The 20559-nt window shown below is 40.9% G+C and overlaps 2 protein-coding genes across 13 annotated transcripts in view; one reads left to right on the top strand and one right to left on the bottom strand.

Annotated features, from left to right (window-relative positions):
* The window catches only part of MED12L (mediator complex subunit 12L), a 150752-nt gene that overhangs the window by 23011 nt on the left and 107182 nt on the right, over positions 1-20559 (top strand). For 8 of the 12 annotated variants that reach the window (XM_040613264.1, XM_040613257.1, XM_040613255.1 and 5 more), the window contains 5 exons: positions 7548-7679; positions 9083-9209; positions 11315-11529; positions 12646-12750; positions 13759-13935. In XM_040613264.1, the coding sequence (XP_040469198.1) occupies positions 7548-7679; positions 9083-9209; positions 11315-11529; positions 12646-12750; positions 13759-13935 (756 nt within the window). The remainder of the gene's footprint in view (positions 1-7547; positions 7680-9082; positions 9210-11314; positions 11530-12645; positions 12751-13758; positions 13936-20559) is intronic. The other 4 variants (XM_040613265.1, XM_040613263.1, XM_040613262.1 and 1 more) reach the window with 2 other exon arrangements.
* On the bottom strand, positions 15165-18919 carry GPR171 (G protein-coupled receptor 171). Its single transcript, XM_040613268.1, has 2 exons — positions 18110-18919; positions 15165-16731 (listed from the first exon to the last, which is right to left on the bottom strand). The coding sequence occupies exon 2, from the start codon at positions 16680-16682 to the stop codon at positions 15603-15605; it is 1080 nt and encodes a 359-aa protein (XP_040469202.1). The 5' UTR covers positions 16683-16731; positions 18110-18919; the 3' UTR covers positions 15165-15602.

Raw genomic sequence — 20559 nt, 5'->3', positions numbered from 1 at the left:
TCCCCCCCCCCCCCCCCCCCCCCCCCCCTTAATTCTTAATTTGTTTTGGTTTAGGATGGTTGATGAGCCTTTATAAGTCTTTGATAGTCTCCTGTGTAGAAAAATACAATTTGGTTAAGTATAGCTTGAAATATACCTGAGCTTTGAGAGGAATACTTTATTAAATGAAACTTCATACTGGTGTTTACTAGCTAGTATGCACTGGTAAATGGATGAAAGGGGAGAGTGCTTGGTGTTTTAAGTACTGATACTAAATATCTTGAAATCATTGTGTAGAATCATGAAACTTCATGGATAATTGTGTCTTGGATTGCTTTTAGAGTTTAGGTCTCTGAACTTGTATTTAGGTCTTGCTTCTCATGTTGCCTTTGAAGTCCAGCTGAATTCTTATGATGCCAAGAGATGTTTTTCATTTTAGAGTGAAAAAGTCCTGTTTTGAACTTGGTTCTCACGAACAGTGCTTGTTACAAACGCAGAGAGTTAATATTTGTCTTTCTGAGATCGCTTCGCTGGAAATGAAACAAACAAAAAAAACCCCAGCCCCACTTTGTCTGTGAGAAAGGAGATCTAACCACGCCTTTTTAGTGGGTAAGCTACAATTTAATAGTTTGTTACTACAGAAGGGACGTGAATCTGAGTGTGTTGGGATGCATAACAGGTAAGAGAGATAAGATGAGCAAAATAAAATGGATAGAAATATCTGCAGAATCAGAGTATTTCCACAAGCACATGAGAAAATAGAGCTCTGAGCATTCTTATAATATTTTTAATGTAGTTAGTATTTGTTCAGTTGCTTGAATTGCACGGTTACCTGAAGCTTGTTGGTGTGGGTATTTTCACCCTTTATTATTTCAGTAAATCCAACATCAGATTCCTGTTCACCTGAGCATCTAAGGGAGCTGAAGTACAAAACCTCTCTGGAAGGGAAACATTTATTCTGTGACTCAAATAACTGATAGGGTCCTTAAAAAGAACACACAACTTGTATTTTCTTCTTATATTAGACAACCTCAAAGCAGAGGTTAATATCTTGTTGAAGATGGTCTCCTAATTTAAAGCAAATATGCAAACTGTACTCCAATAAAAGGGTTTGTCTTTGAGCTGTTGTTAGTGCTGTGGTGCACATGTAGAGAGAGCTTGCCTGCCATCCTATAATGACTGTCCCTCTTGGGCTGCAGTCAGAGGCATTTTTTCATATTCCATATTTTAGTCTGCATTGCTAGTGTCAGTGCAGCTTTTAGATTTTAGAAAAACCCAAACTTTTGGGGACAGTTTTTCCATAGAGAGCAGTACACCTCAGGAGCTCCTTTGTTATGGATGTGCAGATATGTTTTCAAATGGAATGAGCTGTATATGTTTTGTGAGCAGAGCTAATTTGCGTGGATTTGGGATTTTGAGCTAGGCATTTGTGGATGACACAGGCCCCTCTTTTATTTTTCCCCCCCCCCCCCCCCCCTTTTTTTTTTCTTCCCCACTCTCTACAAAAATCTGATAGTGCTCTCATTCCTGGCTCTTGTGTTCCTCACCCGTTCTCTCTAGAAAGTGTGTTGTACTAATAAATGTTGCTATATTGTACCCCTTCTTTGTTTCTTAATCGAAATACGGATTCTGAAAATGCCTTGTCATCTTAGAAAGCAGATTTGGAATTTAATATTAAAAAGTTAATTTTATTTCACTGAGGAGTTAATCTGAAAATACTAATTGGAATTGTGATTACAGATTTATTTAGATAGTCTACATTAAAAAAGAGATTTAGTTAGTATGTAAAGGGAGCATTCTTAAATGGTAAAATTCTACATTAGGAATAAAGCAGCTCTGTGTATTGAGTCTGAACTCTGTTGTACTAGGAAGCAATCAGATTTGTTGGTTTTGTTTTGTTAACAGTCTTCATGGTTTAAGGACAGACTGGCTTCCTGTGGCGTGGGCTTGGCTTGCAATAAGCACCTGCCCGGATTTGTTGCATGATTTCATTGAGTACATTTTCAGTGTCTTCCTGTTTTGAAAGGAGCAGGAATAGCCATATAAGTATGTGTATACATATATACGCACACACACATAGATCTGCGTGTGCACATACACATACGTATACACATACATATATCTGTGTGTGAGCATGTGTGTATATATATATATAGGCATCTATGACTGTCGTAAGAGCACACCTGCTATAAGCTTTTTTTGCTGCCCCCCGCCAAGAAGCAGCCTTGTGTCTCTGGGTAGGAGAAAAGCCTTTCAGGTGCTGTTCACCTCTCTCCTTTGAAAGGTGTTGAGGCCCGCAGGCACGGTGGTGTGAGAGGCAGCGCACCCAGCTGCCTGCAGCAAATGCCCGTGAGCAGCTCCGAGTGCAGGAAGGGTGCTGGGCTGGGCGGCAGCTCCCGGGCATGCAGGTGTGACAAACAGCGTGGGCATTGCCCGGCGGCACTGAGTCACACAGCTGGCTGCTGTCGGGAGAGGTTTGGGTGAGATAGGAGGTGGCTGGGGTTTCCTTTTGCTTAGTGATTTGAGCTCCTGGGCGTTATTGCCTTGCTCTTCCTGCCTCCACCGCAAAATGGTAACTTCTGCAGTCAGGTGCCTCGATGGTGGCCTTAGCTAGTGCAATGTCAAACTAGTTCCTTAGTAGCAAACTTTTAAATTAAATAATAAAAGCAAGGAGTAGTGGGGAAAGGGCTCAGAGTTACAGGAGGCAGAGGTTTAATAGTGCTTTTGGCTTCCTGTCTCCAAACCTATCAGGACCAGTAATGTTTAATACTTTCCTTTTGATACTTTCCTGTGTTGGTAATTGCGGTGCCTTTTTTAAAAGTAAAACCAAACCAGCTTTTTTCTTCTGTTTTTCACCCACCTTGTGGTCCAGTTATAAATTGGGGGAAATTAGGCTTTGGTTTTCTCTGAAAGGGTGTGACGGGTGGCTTTCAGAAGATTACAGTTATTTTGGGTCATGGCTAAAAGACAACTGTTGTGAGTGAGCTGCCTGAACTTCAAATCTTGCTTCACAGGTGTGTGTTACTTGGTGCAGATAATATCTTCCATTTGATGTCACCTTGAAGTGTTTTTCTTCCATTAGGCCTCGTGGAAGGTTTGGGAATCTTGAGGAAGGGTCTTGTCCATGGGAGGGTTTCACCTGGACCAAGGGAGTTGCAGTTCCTGCCTATCCGCACCTGTTTTCTACTCCTGTACCCTTTGTCTTGTCTTCCCTACAAAATGTATTCATTAAGTGACGTGCGAACTGATCTTTCTTGTTTTCGTGCCCCTGAGATTTTAAGGGTACAAATGTGATCTTAATGATACTCTTCAAGGCAGTAGTTTGAGGCCTTCTGAAATGTGGTCTGCACTTCCACAGGCTAGGCCGTCTGCAGACTCAGGATCCCAAATGAGACTATTCCAGAGCCTGATTATTCTGAGAGGTGTTACTTACCTGTATTCTTACCATGTTTAAATAACGTGGTGGAAGGGGGGAAGTGATGAGGTACAGCTATCATGTGAACGTTGGGCAGGCGGAAATCATGCAGCAGGCAGCGGGGCAGGGAGATAGAGCTCTGCGATGTGTGTCACCAGCGTCACGGGCTGCTGCCGCCCCAGCTCCCAGGAGCAGCACGGCCCTGTCTGTGTACTCAGTAAAGCAGCGAGTACTCAGCACTGGAGTTTCCAGCACTGAACTTACTAATTTTCCAGTTTGTGGCTCTACAGATGAGGTGTGGGTTGGTTAGCGTAGTCATTCACTGCCCATGTACTGCTGTAGAGGCGTACTTAATGTAGGGGTTTGGGGTAATTATTTATATTGCAGGGACTTGATACAGCTTTCAAATGTATTTATTATCTTCAGTCAAAACCAAAATAAAATATTTGCTGGTTAGACACTTCAACTTTGCTTTTTGCAGCTGCTGCAGGGGCCCGTGTTCCCAGAGCCAGATGAATGGAAATGTTCTGGTGATGTCAGCTTGCCCAACAGAAGTGTGTATCAGAGGGTTTAAATAAGTACCTGCTCTCACATAATTTTTTTTTTTTTTTACTTTTAGTTGCTGCACATGTAAGTTCCTGACAACCAAACTCACTGGTTTTATGCACTTAGAAGTAATGTGATTGAAATTCTTAGGCGGATAAGCACCTTTGATGGTTTAAGTATTTATGGTAGGCTTTTTTTCCTTTCAAAAGAGGTTATGTTCTGCATATATGTGAAACTGCAGAATCAACACTGTGTTTTTTGAGGTGCACAATCACTTCTAGGTGTTTGATTTGTGGTGATGCTGGATTCTTACATCTCTGAGAATGTAATTCTGCTTTCTATAGGCACAGAATTGGGGAGATATATTTTTACACTAATAAATATCACAGTGTTAGCAGATGACTTGTTTAAAAAGAGAATTAACTGTCTGCATTTTCATAACTGTAGAGCTGTCTCTTTCTAGTCGTTTAATTTTAACACCACCTCCACCACCCCCACCTGAAAAAAACAGATTGTCCCTTGAAAAAAAGCTGCTTGAAGCAAGCAGATCAGTCATTCTGTGAAATCTCCTGAAGTTTAATTTATGTAGACCTCAGTGCTGTCCTGACCAGTATAATTTCATGCTACTTTCTTGTGAGTTGCACAAATGTTTGTCCTTTATTCTTCCCTTTTAAGAGAATTTTAATACAGTGCTACACATGGAAGTGCTGTTCAAAAGTAAGATTCCCACAATATTTCTTGACATAACTGAAATAACATCCAGCTTTAACAGAAAAAGGTCAGCTTGCCCTGGGTTTTCTTTTTTCTTTGGGGTATCATAGAAGTAATTTATGCAATCTTTAGTTTAAAAACCAAAAAACCCTGACAGTTAACACGTGCTGGTTTAATACCTAAAACTCTAAATACGCAATTTGCTGTTGACCACAATCTGATCTGCTTATTGTCAATGAGTTTCATAAAAGACTGTAAAACAAACAACCAAAACATGAAAGAAATGTGCTTGGGTAAGTAAGCCCTAGCCCTTGACCGTAACAGTTGTGTGTGCAATTCAAATAAGATACCTTGTTAATGACAACCTCTTAAGTACAGAGAGCATGTCTGATGATGAGTGTCTATGGCCTTCTGGCATCTGGCTTTGTAACCTGGGGGTGCACTGGCTGTGGCCCACATGGGAGCCCACCCTGAGCAGGCTGGTCTCGTGTGACTGACATCTGTGATACACCTGTTCCGTGGGCTTGCTTGCTGCAGCACGGTGCTCCCATTTTACTACACAGAGTGATGGGTTTCGGGGACTGGAGGGCTCAGCAGTGGAGGCAAGCTAGGCCCTGCCAAGTCTGGTGTCTGTAGTGGTCAGAGGTAAGTGACACAGGTGTGAAGTTGCAAGTGATACTCACTAGGACTCCCAAAACATGGGCACATAAATTAGGTTTGAATTTTGTTTGTGTGTACTCTTGTATATGGTGACAGGAGTTTAACTTTGGGCTGTTCTCACATTTGTCATAGGGCTTAAACATCTGTTCCCTTGAGCAGCAGGAGCAGCAGCAGTGGAAGTGGTTAGCTCACTGACTGCAGGCTTTGGCAGTTTTGCTTTTCAGTGCTTAGTATAGTTGAGCATGGCTCTGAGGACAGCTGAGTAACAGGCTCATATTCTTGGCTTAGTACCTCAGGCAGTGTCTGAAGGAGATACATATACATGTGCACATGCATATGTATACCTCAGTGTCTGCGTGCTAGCAATGTTCGTACAGTGTGCGTATTCCTTGGAGGAAAAGCACCCTCATTCCTCTCAAGAGGAAGATAATTGAAGGGAAAAAAATTGGCGTTTTTCTTCTGCAATTTGACATTTCCCAAACAGCCTAAGCACTTTATGCCACAACAAAACCAGGTAGGGACACTTACAACCATTTTTTCCTTCAGAAGTACCCCATGTAAGCCTTTCTTTAAATCTCTCTTGCCAGGATTTTGCTCTCTGTGTTTGCCCCAGCACAATGAGCTCTGACCTTCAGCATTAGTGCTCCATTGCCTCATCTCTTCAGGGCTTTCCATCTTCACTTTTCTGGAGGGCTTATGTTGTAGAAGCATCACGTGCGCCTTGTTTGAGAAGATAAGCTGCTCGGCCATTCTGCGAGAGGCACCATTCCCTGTGAGCGAGGGTGAGGAGGCCCTGTGGTGCTGTCCCTGGGATGCCGCAGGGTGCGATGCAGTGCGGGCGCAGCTTCAGCGAATGGGTGACCTGACACGCTGCGCCCGAGCTCTGAGTTGGTGTCTCCTGCTTGCGAAATGCTTGGGGTTTTTTTTGTTGGCATGGTTTCTCTTGTTAGTAGAAAGGGAAAGAAGTCAGTGTGAAGATCAGAGTCTTTCAGGTTTCTGCATTGCCTTCAAAAGTACATAGTATCCATACTCTGTTGTTAGCTGGCTGCATCTAACCATAGCAGTGGTGATGTTACCATGTCACTTCATTTAGGTAAGAGAAAAACATTTTCCCCTCTTCCCTCCACTCCCACTGCCCCTAGCCATCTAGTATCACTGGCTCTCTGTCACCTTGAAGTGTGTTTACAGGAAGCTTCTGTGTGTGACAAGTGTGCACATACACACCAGCCTTGTTTAGCATAAGCACTGTTTTTTTTGTAATTTTTGAGGAGGACAATTGGGATGGCTTTGAAGCAGTAACTTTTGTGCTTGGGGGTCTGTAATTCCTAATCACTCTGAAAAAAGTAACCTTGACAGGTTCCAGGCTTGCTTTCTGAGGGTGCTGTGCTTGACTCTATCCCTTCTAATGCTTACTTGTAACTGTAGTTTCCACTCATCTTGGAGAATGAAGAAAAATCACATCTGCTTAATTTGCAGGTTGGTCATATGTAAGCATTCGGAGACGGGCGCCAGCTTGGGCAGGAGCGAGGAAGTTCAGCAGATCCAGTTCAGTACTGCACAAGAAAAAATTACTTCCAAAATGTGGGTGGTTAGTGTAAACAGAGATTGGATGAACAGTTAATAGATATAAGCATATTATATCCCACTGCTATTCCGTAAATACAGATTTTCTAAAGACATGTACTGTTTCTTCAAAATCTCTGTGTTAGGTCAGAAGTAAATTGAGCTTTTGGGGAATTTTTTGACCTTGGTTATTTGATGGATAGACATTTAGAGATTAGAGGTGTGTTGGTTTTTTTTTTTTGTGTCAGTGGGATGCAAGTAATGATCTGGAAACAGGTGGAGGAGGTTTGGAAGAATTAACGTAGGGAAAGCATAAATTCTGTGTGGTTAATTGGGTTGAGAGGCTCTGTGTGGTGTGCTTTTCCTGTTTCTCTTGCTCATAAAGCAGATCACCCTTTTCTGTTTTTGTGAAGCAACGTTATGATAAAGGAAATTTTTGATTCGAGCATCACCAGTGTGAAAACTGAATTTTCCCTCTTTGGCTTCCAGATTATATTTCATTTCAAAACACTACGAATAAAGCAAATGTGTGCATCTGTCAGTACTAAAGAACAAAACTCGGCTTTTGTCTTCATCCCCCAGAACACTGGTTGCTGCAAGCTGTTTGCTCAAAAATAAGCCTGTTGGCTGTGTGGGTGAAAGCGTTTTCTGTCTTTGTTCTTGCACTGAACAGGTAGCCCCAAACGACGAAGCTGTGGTGACGCTGCTTTGTGAATGGGCTGTGAGCTGTAAAAGGTCTGGTAAGCACAGGGCCATGGCTGTAGCCAAACTCCTGGAGAAGAGGCAAGCAGAAATTGAAGCAGAAGTAAGTTGTTTCTACTTCTAGAATAGTGTGAACAGTATGCTTAAAAATAAGGTATTTCTAAGGAAACATCGCTTTAATCTCTACTCATTACAAAACAAGTAAGTTTGATGCCATTTGGAGCACTGGGGATTTTTTTTCATCAATATACAGCTTTTAAATTCTAGATAAATTTTAAATGAAAAAGCCTTCTATTTAAAATATAAAGAAACTGCATCCAAACTCAAAATGGTCTATGTTAGCTGATTTGTGTCTGTTTTGTCTGAAATATTTTACTTCTGTGAACTACTTGCCCAAATAGAGAAATAAAGGAGTGCCACAGTAACTGGAGTGCCTTAAAAAGAGGGCCGTGGGTTTGGCCAGTGAGGCAGAGCTGTTCAGTTGGTGGGGGAGCCTGGGAAGTTTCCAAAACGAAGATCTGTTTTGAGGCAAAATTTGAGTGTAACTTTAAATCTTGCATTCTGTAGAACTCCATTCTTTTCAGAGGAAATGCAACATTTCGCTGGAGAAGCAGGACACTAGTGTCTTCGGCGTAAAATGTTGTGGGAGAGGATCCTACTCCAGCTTGCATGAGCTGACACTTCTTGAAACTTCAGTAATACTAAATCTGCTCCGTAGTGAGGATTATCTGAGGCAGTGTGTTCACTGCAGCCTTGAAGCAGCGTTCTGGACCAGTGGTACCTCCCCATAGCTGGAGCACCGCTGCCTTGGCCTCAACTGCATCCCTGCAATGCCTGGCAGGCAGTTTTTACTGGATGGGGGTTCTGTTTAGTTTGGTTTTTTCTTTTCTTCCTAGAAAAAAGGGTCCCCAGGAAAATGGTGTGTGGTGTCTGTTCAGCCTGGGTGTGGGGATAGAGAGATGAGAGCACTTGTGCATTTGGGCAGACAGACACACAGACATTATGAGGTGTAAAAAGACTTTCACTTTCTAAAGCTTCTCTGCTTTGTCTGGTCCTCACCACAAACTATTCATTAGAGGGAAGGGAGCTTCATGTATTGTTTCTGCCTCACTGGCACCAAAATCCACTCAAAGCAGAGATGTTTGCCCTGGTTGTTACTATATTTAGTGTAATTTATGCGAACAAGAGGAGTTGCCTTTCATATTCACATTGGTCTTGGAAGTTATATATCTTTAAATTTCTACTTTTATATGAAACTATGTTGTTGCAGATGATGGTACATGTCTCAGGCATTCCTTTTCAATAAGTAATCCAAAATGATTAAATAAAACACCTTAGAAATAACCAAACTAGGTAATGGGGAAAACCTGTTGTTCTAGAGAGTCTGGATTTTATGAAGAGGTAGGAGATAATCATATGTATAGTTGCCTCAGATGCAAATTGTGGGAATGTTATATGCATTTGGGTGTTAGATACATGCTTTTAAAAATTTATTTAACTGTGCAGAGATGTGGTGAATCTGAAGTCCTAGATGAAAAGGAATCTCTGTCTTCAGCCTCCTTGACAGGTTCCAGTCTTCCTGTTTTTCAGAATGTCCTGCTAAGGTTTTTAGATACACAAGCTCCCTCATTATGTGAGTATTAACTAACTTATATTCCAAGGTAGATCAGAAGCCACTGGTCTGCTATCTGGCTGCTGAAGTTACTGTTTTGCTGTAGCAGGTCTTTTGCAGTTCCTGTGATTATCTGCTCTATTTTCATATGCACCACTTTTTGAGAAATCTCCTGCCTTGTTATAAGATCTTTCTGTGATACTTATTTCTTTCTTTCACAAAAGGAAAATGGGCAGAAAGTACGTTTATTTCTGTTTAAGCTGTTAAGAGATTTGGGGAAAATACACTCTGTGGTTATTTGACATCAAACACTCGCCTCTTTTTGACACATCCACATTAGAAGTGACTGACTTGGAAATTACACACAAGTGTTAAAGTTGAAAGCTGTTAGCTGACAAATAGGTGGATTGGAAAAAGGATCTTTGTTCATCGTAGATTGCTCTATGAAATGTCTTGGCCTAATAAAACTGCCTGATACCGTAGCCTATGTTTCTAGTATCGTAAGTACTGCTGGTTAGTGCTTTGCTTTTTTTTTTTTTTTTTTTTTCCCTAATCCCTGGTGCCCTTAAAATAAAGAGGATTTTCAGTGGTTTGAAACATGATGCTGAAAACTCTCAACATCCAAAAAAGGCGAAACTTCTTTAAAAAATTACTACAGGCTCCTGAGGTAGTGGCAGTGCTTTATTTTCGTGCTAGTGGTGACCCTGTTTTTTAATAAACCATCTGAAATATTTGTGTTATTTAGATTCATGTTTCTGATGTGCTTGTTTCAAACACGGTATCGTCCTTCGTCACCTGAGTAGCTCTGCAAGGCAGGGTAGGGAGAGCAGCAGGCAGCTAGGGAATGTTTTCCTTGCTTGAAATATTCCTCAGTATTTTCAAGCATTGGACGAGTTTTGTGGTATTGTATTGTTTTTATGGTGGTTGAGCTTCTGTGTCTCCAAAAATGGAAAGCATGTAATGGCTGTGTTTTGAAGGAGGGCAGATCAGCAGCAGGGGTGTGTTTTTTTGATGCTGCTCCATACAGCGTCTGGTCTGCACACCTTACTTTTGAGGGGTTGGTGTACGGCAGGCAACTCCAGGTGAGCAGGACTGTGGGCTGCAGGGAAGAGTTCTGGCCCTGAACTGGTGTGCTGGTGGGCTTACTGTTACAGCTTCTGTGCAGCAGTGCAGTGAGAATTTCTAAAAAGAAATAGTATTATATAATGAACTAATTTGAACTTGTAAAGCATAATTTTCTTTTAAATAAATGTTGATGATTTGGATTTGGTAGTTCAGGAGCTGGAGGGTTGTTTGGTTTTTTTTTGCCCAGTAATGCTGGCGTGCTATAAAGCTATTTTCTGTTAACTGCAATGTTTCAAACCTTTCTGTGGTACAGAAAAAGTCAATTTAAATATAGCTGTGAAAAATGAAAACTTAATAAAAAAATTTTATATGATGTATTTCTCTAGGCTTTGCTTTGGCACTGGCAAAATAACATGTATTTATTTTAATAAACTTTTTCCTGATGTGCATGAGCACGTGTAACAGATAAAATACACTAAACTATCAAGCTTTAATAAATTACTGCTTTTACATCTTGGAAGCCTGGCATGCAGAGATTTTGAGTTCTTTGAAAGTATTTTAAAAGATTTTCTGTTATGAATATGAAAGTACTATAGATAAGACAGTAACATTTAATATAGTAGTATAATTTGGGGGGAAAGGACAACTCTTGCATGGTCTGTTATAATCCAAGGCTTCAGCTTTAATTTTTCTTCACACAAGGGATGTCCTCATCCTTTTCCCCCCTCTTCTTAATTTTTAGAAACAGTTGAACGTTGTACTTAACTGCTGGCATACACCTACCCAACTGGGGCAGGTGTGTATGGGGTAGAATGCTCTGGGATCCACTGCTGAAATCTGTCCTGTGCCTGGAGCTGCCAGCAAAGCCAAAACACATGAATCAGATGGGAAGTGGTTTGTTCTGTGGAGACAAAGAGAAACCTGTGCAGGATGGCCGAGACATTTTTAGTAGGCTGTTAAAATTAATTTGCTGGTGTTTGCAGTTTGCATTGCTGAAACCCAAATATGTATAAGTTGAAACTTTGGTCTAATTTTATTTTATTTATTTTTTTGGGGGGTAGCTGACCCAAATAGTGATCATGAGAAGACAGAGTTTGTGAATTTGGTGCTGCTTTTTTCCGAATTCACTCGGCATGATGTTTTCTCCCACGATGCATACATGTGCACTTTAATATCACGTGGAGACTTATCCATCACTGCAACTACTAGACCACGTTCACCTAATGGGGAAACTGTGGATGAACACTATTCTAAGGATCATGATGTGAAACTGGAGGTAACACTTCATGCTACTTCTCCCATGTTTGGTACTCTGTTTCATTAAAGGTAGATATATTTTTTTTAACCAAAGCATTAATATTTCAGGTATATTAAGGTTTTTTAATCTGTCTCTTTCTCTCTCTTTGAGAAGATTGAAAGTGATCCATTAGCTTCATCCTTGTACATAGCTGTAAATATTGCTGTTTTGCTGCAAATATACTGAACTGACAGTTGTCTGGTGAGCTAAGTAACTTGAAACAAACAAAAAGGCACAATGTAGACTTCTAAATGTACCAGTGGAAAAAATTACTTGCAGGTGTGCTTCAGTGAAGAGAAGGGAGAACTTTAAGCAGGTGGGGTCACTGTGGAGCCTGGAGTAAGCCCCACATCTTCTGTGTGGTATGGAGCATGCTGGCACAGCATGGGTGTGAGCCATGCGCAGTGTGGTCATCTGCTGGCAGTGTGTATGCTGCACAGCCACTGATCAGAGATTGTGAAACCAAACCTCGTGATGTGTACATGTGCAGCCCAGGTGCAGTGCCGAGCCTTCCATCAGATGAGCAGTTCATAACCTTTTCTAAAAGTAGCGCAAGAGGAAGACAATTTTAAACTCAAGGCTGTGGGACCATGTTTGTACTCGTGTGATGAGATGTAGCCTGTTGTTCTGCTGCACAGTCCATGTAGTGCCTGTGGGCAGCTAAAGCATTCTCTCATATTTCTTTTGTATGTCTTTTAAGTTGGTCTCATGGCCAAAGTTGCCCCGAAATATAGGAGGTTTCTACAAGTTGCCTTTGATGGTACAATAAAGTAGGAAATAACTCTTAGGAAGGTACAAGAGTCAGCTTTCTGTTCTGTAAGTGTCCCTGGGGCAAAATTGCTCATGGGGATATACTGTAAAGTTTTGTTTCCCCCTTTGGCTCCTGCCCTTTTCTATGCTTTTGTGGATTCAGGCTTTAGAAATACCTTGTGAATTAAGGCTTGTCATAAAGATTTAAAAGTCAGTATCTGAAAACTGTCAGTGCTTTTTTCTTAATTCTTAAATAGGTGGAGTGCTTGGTTTTACCTGTGATCAGTTAAATGGGTCTTCTATAAAATGTGACTGATCCTTGTTTTTCTCTCTGGCAATTATTAGGATCATAGTATTATGGAACATATGGGCATTGACTCAGGAACCGCTAGTATTTTTGATGATGTAGACAAGAGTGACTTTAAGGCAGATTTTGGTTCGGAATTTCCAGTAGGTTTAACTTTCAATTTTCTGCATGCCTTTGAAGCCTGTGCCTGCTGCTTGCTGTTGCCACTGAATGTCTCTCCATGCCCCTAGCACCACCTTGCTGCTTCCATCCACAGCCAGTGTCCTTTGGCATCCAGTCCCTGTGTCTCCTGTGTCATTGCATCGCCTCCTTTCTCTGTATCCCTGCTGTATGACAAGTTACTGCTTTGCGGTGCTTCCCCTAGTTGTGCCCCTGCACACACACTTGCATGTGCAGTCTTTTCTCCCTCCTTCTCCTCTTCCCCCTTGCCCCCAGTGTGTTCAGGGTGCTGTGTATTACAGTTAAGCGTGAATAAATATTCAGAGCTATCCACTTTTTGATATCAAGGAACCCCATTGATACCATTTGCTTTTCAAGTGACTGTTCTATGTTTTGGCTCTGTCTTCCAAATCTGTTTCCCCCTCTTCTTTCCTTACTTTTAGCCTGATTCTGCATTACTCCCGAATCTCCTAGTTTTTTCCTTTAGACTGGTCCTCGTTCTGCATCCGCAAGGACTCCTGTGCCCAGACCTATCAGTGCAGATCCACTTGCAGGATATCAGGACCCCTGTTTCTGCCTGACATCTGTCATATTGGTGGTTTCAAGTATATCCATGCCTGCTTACAATGTCTCTTGTCACCTCCCACTTCACCCTTTTCATTATTTTCCCTTGATCACTGGAATAGCTTATCGTGGTTTCTGTGTCACAGCAGCATAAGAAGTGTGGAGATCAGTCTGAATCTGGCTGAATATTGCTAGTTTAAAATTTGTCTAAATAACAGTGGAGATATGCATAGAGAAGACATAATGTGTATATGTATCTTAAAATTCAGGCTTGATTACAATTGCCCTTGCTTTGTCTATCTTTGAAAAACTTCAGGTGTTTAAAAAGAAACTGTAAGCAAGAACAAAATCATATCTCTGAATGCAGTTGCTGGATTTTGAAAGTTAGAGGTTACACTTACCTTAAACGTTTGTTTTACATGACTTAGATTTTTTCTCCGATGCCTGGGGAGTCTTGTGAGAATGTGAACTCTTCTTTAGACAGAAGAATTTCAGTTACCAGCGAGAAGTCAGTCAAGAGGGAAAGACTGAGAGAACTGATTTTCCCATCCAGTTATGACCTCCTTCGTCATTTGCAATATGCAACGCATTTCCCTATACCTCTGGTGAGTGACCTTTGTACTTGCGTGCGTAACGGTCCTGCCTGATGTGCTGGCAAGGCATTTAAAGGAAGAGAAGTTCATTGTCTGAAGAGAGTTGGGCTGTGTGACCTCTGCCTGGGGGCTCCTGACCAGTTTGCATGGTGCTGTTGCTGCCAGTGTGCACACACTGTATGCTGCAGGGTGGCTTTAGTGCAGCACAAGGGCACCTCTGTTTTATCCAAAGGGTTAGCTGGAAGAACGTAATAAGAGGTATAGTAATGTCTGATGACTTGGTTAAGGAGACAGGCAGCGCAATAAAACCACCACCTTTCAGGGTCTAACAAAAGTTTGCTAAATAGAAAATTTGATACGTCATTGGACAGATGGATGAATACCAAAATATCTGAAAGAAATAGCTGTGAAATGTAAGGGACAGAATGGTGTTATCTCCTCCCACCCACTCCTTGCTGTTTCTAGCGTGGATTTTTGGCTGCTGCTGTTGTGTTTGTCTGTAGGCTTATGGGAACTGAAGAAAGCCCCATGAATAGCATTCCAGATCCCAAACCCTCATTCAGACGACTTCTCATGTTTACTGCTGTGCTGGAAAAAGGGCCCAAATATTGAACAAGCCTTGAACTGGAATGCATCTACTCAAGACTGATATTAATATTATTTTTAAACAACAATGATAAAGGATTTAAAATTGTTAAAAAGTTCAATACAGTAAGTGTCATGTGAGATTATGAGGTGATAACAATAGCTTTCTTTGCTTTAAATTTCTTACTGCACAGAGTTTGGGTTCTGATTTATTGCAAGTGACTTGTTATGAGGATACAGAGTGAGCTATTTCTATTCAGGAGAGTTTGAATGCTTGTGCAAAGTTTTATTCATACTTTGCCTGTTTTAAGGATTAGAAAAAAAGATAACTTGATTTGGTTTGTTTCTGAAATATTTTTTGATTTACAGATGGAGCTAATCCAGATAGCTGGATTTTGCCCATGCAAATTGATTTTAAAATTTTCATTATTGATTATTCTACATATGCATTATTTCTGAAAGTAATGGTAAACTAGAATATTAATAAATTTAGTTGCTGTTTTATAAATTTTTATTTAAAAAAAAACAAGCAAACAGAATGCACTGAATATTTACACTTACACTTCATCTTAATTTTTAAATTTCCTTGAATTTTCTGTAATAACGTTAGCTTTTTTAATATTCATTGAAGCAGCAGCAAGGAAAGGCAGTAGAACTTGGCAAGAACAACAAATTTATTTATAAAAACTGGAGCTATGATGTAAACGGGTACAATAATCTTTAATCGGTGCAGCTTAAAACTACTTTCTGGAGTAAATAATGCCCTCTAAAATGCTTTTGGTTTAGTTGTGTATATGAAAACTTCACAGCTGAAGAGTTGCTGTTAAATAATCTCTTCACTTGATTGCAGCAAGTCATTTAATATATTTAACTTAGAAAAGGTGAGTTCAGGTGTTTCCCATAAATACATGTAAGTATATTTGAGCCTGTCTGAACATGTATTCTTAAGTGTTCTGATCCCTGGTAGGTCATCACTGGTACATGGACCTATTTCTGAAAGGCATTATCAAACATTCTGCTAGTTCAGACCTACTATGTGAACATATAACGAAGCGATTGGTATAGTCCACGGTTTTTTTTCCTTCTGCTTGGGTTTATGATTCAGCAGGAGTGTTGTTGACCATGGTAGCCATGCTTGCGATTGTATTATGGCTGTTCATACTGCGGATTGCGTGCTCTTCTGATGTATTTGAGAATCGGTACTTTTGCATTTGCTGTTCACTTCTGTCTGGTACCTCTTTGTCTGTGGAAACTTTTGCCTCTTTGGGTGCTGCAAACGTCTCGGTAAATTTCAGTCTGAATGATTTGGAGAGATGGTAATACAGAATAGGGTCAAAACAGAGGTTTGATACTGCGAACAGCAAGGTAGATTCTTTAGCTTTAAAGAGAGCTTGTTTCAGAGAGCAGTTGGTTATGGTATTGTTCTGGCTCAAAGTGTAGGGGATACGAACAATGTGGTATGGAACAAAACATAGCAGGTAGCCTGCAGTTACAAGCAGTATGTTGATGAGGGCTTTTTTCACATTTGCATAACTCTCGCTGTATTTGTTCCGGCAGAGTTGTCTAACCACAAGGAAATTGGAAATCAGTATCATAGCTGAAAAATTCAGGAATATTGCTGTGCATATGAAATTAGTAAACACGTGCCAATCTTTTCCAAATTTTGTTTTGAAGTCGATGCATCCCACACCAGGTCTTTCTTCAATGTTTTTTATTGGAATTGCCATGTTAGGCACTGTTATAAGGAGGACCATTGTCCACACGACTGCAGATAGCATCTTGGCAAATCCAGGCTCTTGAATGCGGTAGATCTTAGTACTGTACATTAGCTGAAGGCAACGATCCATGCTTACAAATCCTAAAAATATAATTGATAAATACATATTCAAGTAGATGAAGCAGGCTGTAACTTGACAGTGGAATATTCTCAGATTCCAGGATGCAACTCCTAGGTCAACAATAATCTTGACTGGCAATGCCAAAGTCAACAGAAAGTCTGCTGTTAAGAGGTTAATTAAGTAGATGCTCATACACTTCCATTTCTGACCTTTTTGTGTGAATGCCCATAGTGCGAAACAACTTCCAATAATTCCTATTAGGAAAATCAAGTAGTAAAAATAGGTAAAAGGTTCCATTTCTTCACCGACACGGCATTGTGAAACATTGCTTGACATTGTAAATTTCTTGTGCAAGTTGATTTTGCTACTAGGAGAGATCAAGAACCTACAAAAAGAACGAAGAAGACATCCATGACATCAGCTTTTCCTGACTGACAGTAGTTTTTCTTTGAGAATTTTGTTTGATTAATTTCATGGAAGAAATGCAATTGGGAAGAAGTATTTTTTTCTCTTCATGCTGCTTCACAGATGCTCAAGAGGGCTTTGTTCTCATGTCGGAAAAGTTTGGAGATGTATTAGGATTTGTTCTTGAAAGCATATAGACTTCTGAGAAACTTCTCCACTTAAGCAGTCTTCCTCAGTGACTCTTTGATTCAAAACCACCCTCTCCACACCCCACCCCACCCCTAACTGAAACACCAAAGAAAAAGGTTTGAATCTGTTTACATTAGGCATCTGGTTAATAATGGTCGTACTAAAATTTTTTTTGAACTAAATTAATTTTGAACAATTGAAACTGTGCCTAAAAAAAGGGCAATATTTGTAGCAGTCTTGTACTATAAACATGTATTAGGAGTTCCAAAGTTAATGCACCATCAAACCAATAAGTGGATATTTCAGATGAGCGAGTAGTTCTAATCAATTAAAAGTTTTTGCAAACTACTCTCTCTCCCTGCTTTGAGGATAAATTAATTGTGTATTTTTATGCAGCCTTTAGAAAAAGCACATTTTGAAAGAAGCAGCTATAAAATAATTGTGCTCACTTCCTCTTTAGGCTTCACTGGAAATTATAGGGAAGGAAAGTAGAAAATTTTGGTTGCATTTTAACTAAATATGCTACTCCATAACCGAGGTGGTTTTTTTTGTTTGTTTGCTATATTGTCAGACTGCTGTATAGAATGTCTGTGGGAAAGGAGACATGTTCAGTAGAGTTTCTTGGAATGAAAATCATTACATTTATGTCTTGAATAGTATGAGACTGCAACACTTTTAATTTCATTATATTGTTCCTAATTTTAATATACAGTGTAAGAGAACTACTGCATTTGCACATTTATTTTCTGCTGTAAACTATGTCTCCAGATGTGCACAGTTTGTAAACCAAAATGTTTGTGGATGCTCCAGTGATTTAAAATGGGGAGTAAAAGCCGTTTGTTTCTTGCAGTGGGATTTCTGCAGGTGGTCTCTCTGCAGGTGGTCTCTGTTGTCCTGAACACCTGTAACTGAGTTGAATTAGGCTTGGGTACATGCAGTATTGGTAAGGAGCAAGCAGCGAAGAGGCAGCTCGGCAGACTGAGCCCTGAAATAGTGCTGGAACTGGAGCTTCCAAGGCTGCAGCGTGGCTGCAGGCAAGTAACGCTGACTATGGACAAAGCAAAGGCTGTTCTGGTAAATACCTGAGCCTGACTTTCTATGCACTTGGCACAGTTAATATTTCAGTAGAACTAGATAGGCTGGAACAGACAAAGGCTAGAAGCACGTACCTGCCTTTAGTGGTCTCTGGGGTCTTCTGAGCATTAGTCTGCAAAGGTCTGGTGTCTCTTGGTGACTGCTCTCACAGTCCGATAGCGTGTTAATCTTTTCCTCTGGCAGTGTCTGCTGTTTTTTTTTAAAACATGTCTGTGGTTTCCAAATGTGCTGATTGACGCAGTTAAAACCAGCATTCAAATAACTAGATCACGTGGAAGTTACCTAGAAGAATGGTGAGAGTAAGATGTCAGTGTTGACGGAACAGCCCAGAGAGACCTCTCTTTCCTGTTCCTGAAACCAGAGCTGACAGCCGAGTGGCAGGCACATGGAGGGCAGTGCCCTTCTCCGCACTCTGCCCCATGTAGTATGGTGCTGAGCTGCTCCTCAGGCACTTGGTGCTGTGCGGGACAAAACAGAGAACGATGGGGAGGAATATGGCTGTGAAAGAGCTGAGGTAGACATGATAATGTGGCTGGTAGCATGGATTATTATGATTCAGAATAAGTTTTTGTGGAGGGAAGATGGTCAGAGTTGCTTAACCTGTCCACATCAGAGAGCCGACGGGAATGGTGAATAGTGCTGTAAGCTGGATGATACCTAGCTGACCTGAAAGCAGTGCAGTTTCCACTCTCTCCTGCTATTGTCGTGCCTGAAGACTTTTTCATGGATTTCCTAAAGCCTCCATCAGGTTAGTCCCAGATTCTTGATGTGGGGCTGCAGGTGTGTGCCATCAATGGCTGTTCCTTTGCTTTTGTTTTTAAAAATCTGAAAGTCTTGTTCCTCCTCCATACATCTTATATTTACAATCTCTCTGGAATCAGGATTTTGCAATGTAGTTGGTCCTCATTCGTTGTAATATTCCTGCATGAGATTCCAGGTTTTTGAAATCTAATGAGTGTTTTTTTCCTAGCGTTGCAACCTAATTTGCAAACTTAAATTGTGCATAGAGATTCTACTGATAACAATTAGAATTCTAAGCCTTTGGACATTTGCCAAGCATTATTGAAAATAAAACCGATACATTAGGGAAAATATTTAGAATTAAGCTTCCCCCCCCCCCCCCCTTTTTTTTTTTTTTTTTTTTAACCTGGAGAAAACACTAGGCTAGGGTGTTGAGGTCCTGATGATGACACTGAAACCCTAAAATGCTAGCACTTAGTTGTAGTTGCGAATCCACAGGAATTTACAAATCACGTACCAGAGCTTTGTGAAGAAACAAATTAAGAATGTCTGGTTTTAAGTTTAGTCATAAGCTTAAAGTTCTGACCATATTTGTCAAAATGTTTGCAGAGCTTCATGCTCTGGGATGATCCTATGTTTGGTTTTGAGCAAACATGGACTAATTTTATGGTGTTACGCTCGTCATGTAAAACGGATCTTTCCATACTTGTATTTTTCTATTTATTTTTTTAAAAACTTGAAGTGTAGCATTCAGTCAGTTTTTTCACTGTCTCCCCTTTTTCTGTAGAGTCCGTTTATAGCTCAGAAAACTTTTCCAAGTCTAAAAAGGCAAAGTGATGGTTAGGTAAGCCTTTACTGAAGAATAGTCTATACTTCCTACAGAAATGTTTTAGGAGGAGAAGAAACATGAGAGTGTGAATCTACTGAGTCGTAGTTCTCTGTTTTTATTGTAGTTCAGTGTCATCCTCTTCCCCTACCTATATGTCTAATTTAAAGGACATTTTCATTCATAAATTACAGTTTTAGATGGTAGATTTTGTGGTAATTAAGGTTGTTGAGTGCTTCTCATCATAAAACCCTATTTTTGGTTGTTTAAACTTTGCTGAATTTTTTACTTTTTGTTTGAAATTTTCCATGATTCATGCCTGCTTAGGCTGACTCTTGGGATTGTGGAGTAGTGAAAGGAAGGGAAAGGGTGCTGGTGTGGGCAGGAATTGAGCCAAAATGATTTAATCTTTTCTGACAACAAAGGTAGGAAAAGTAACATCTAAACCTTTAAACACCCCCCTCCCCCCCCACCCCGCTCCGCCCCTCCCCGGGCCTCGAAATGCAATGACCTTTAAAAGAGCATCGGGATACCTTGTGTTTTGAATTGGACATAGCAAAGATTGATGTGGGTGGTCCTTGTATCGGGATCACTTCTGATACCTTACCACAGTTTGCATATACAATTGGAGAAAGGTTTTGTGTCCAGAAAAAGCCCGGGGCTCCGGTGTCACAGAGCGGGGAGACGTGGGGCTGGCTCCTGGAGGCTGCGTGCTGGATTACCCACAGGGGATGCAGAGAGGAGCTGGGGAAAGGTGAAGGATGCGAGAGCCGTCAGTATGGATGGGGAGTCTGGATGTACCTTGGAGTCCTTGTGGGTCCTCCTTACCTGGGGTTTGACTCTCTGAAGCTGTGAAATGTCATACTGCAGCATTGTGCGTGGGGAGTGTTGGGGCTGTGTGGAGCAGCACTGCCTGGGGTGTGGGAGAGCAGGCGTCTGCCCCTCTGGGCTCTGCTC

This window comes from Falco naumanni, chromosome 13 (genome assembly GCF_017639655.2).
Source record: "Falco naumanni isolate bFalNau1 chromosome 13, bFalNau1.pat, whole genome shotgun sequence".
Classification (NCBI taxonomy): domain Eukaryota; kingdom Metazoa; phylum Chordata; class Aves; order Falconiformes; family Falconidae; genus Falco; species Falco naumanni.
Note: the sequence above shows the minus strand (reverse complement) of the source record. Positions and strands in the feature narration are given on the sequence as shown.

Excerpts from the sequence above, each read along its gene's own strand:
- GPR171 (XM_040613268.1), bottom strand. The coding sequence starts at position 16,682 with ATGTCAAGCAATGTTTCACAATGCCGTGTCGGTGAAGAAATGGAACCT.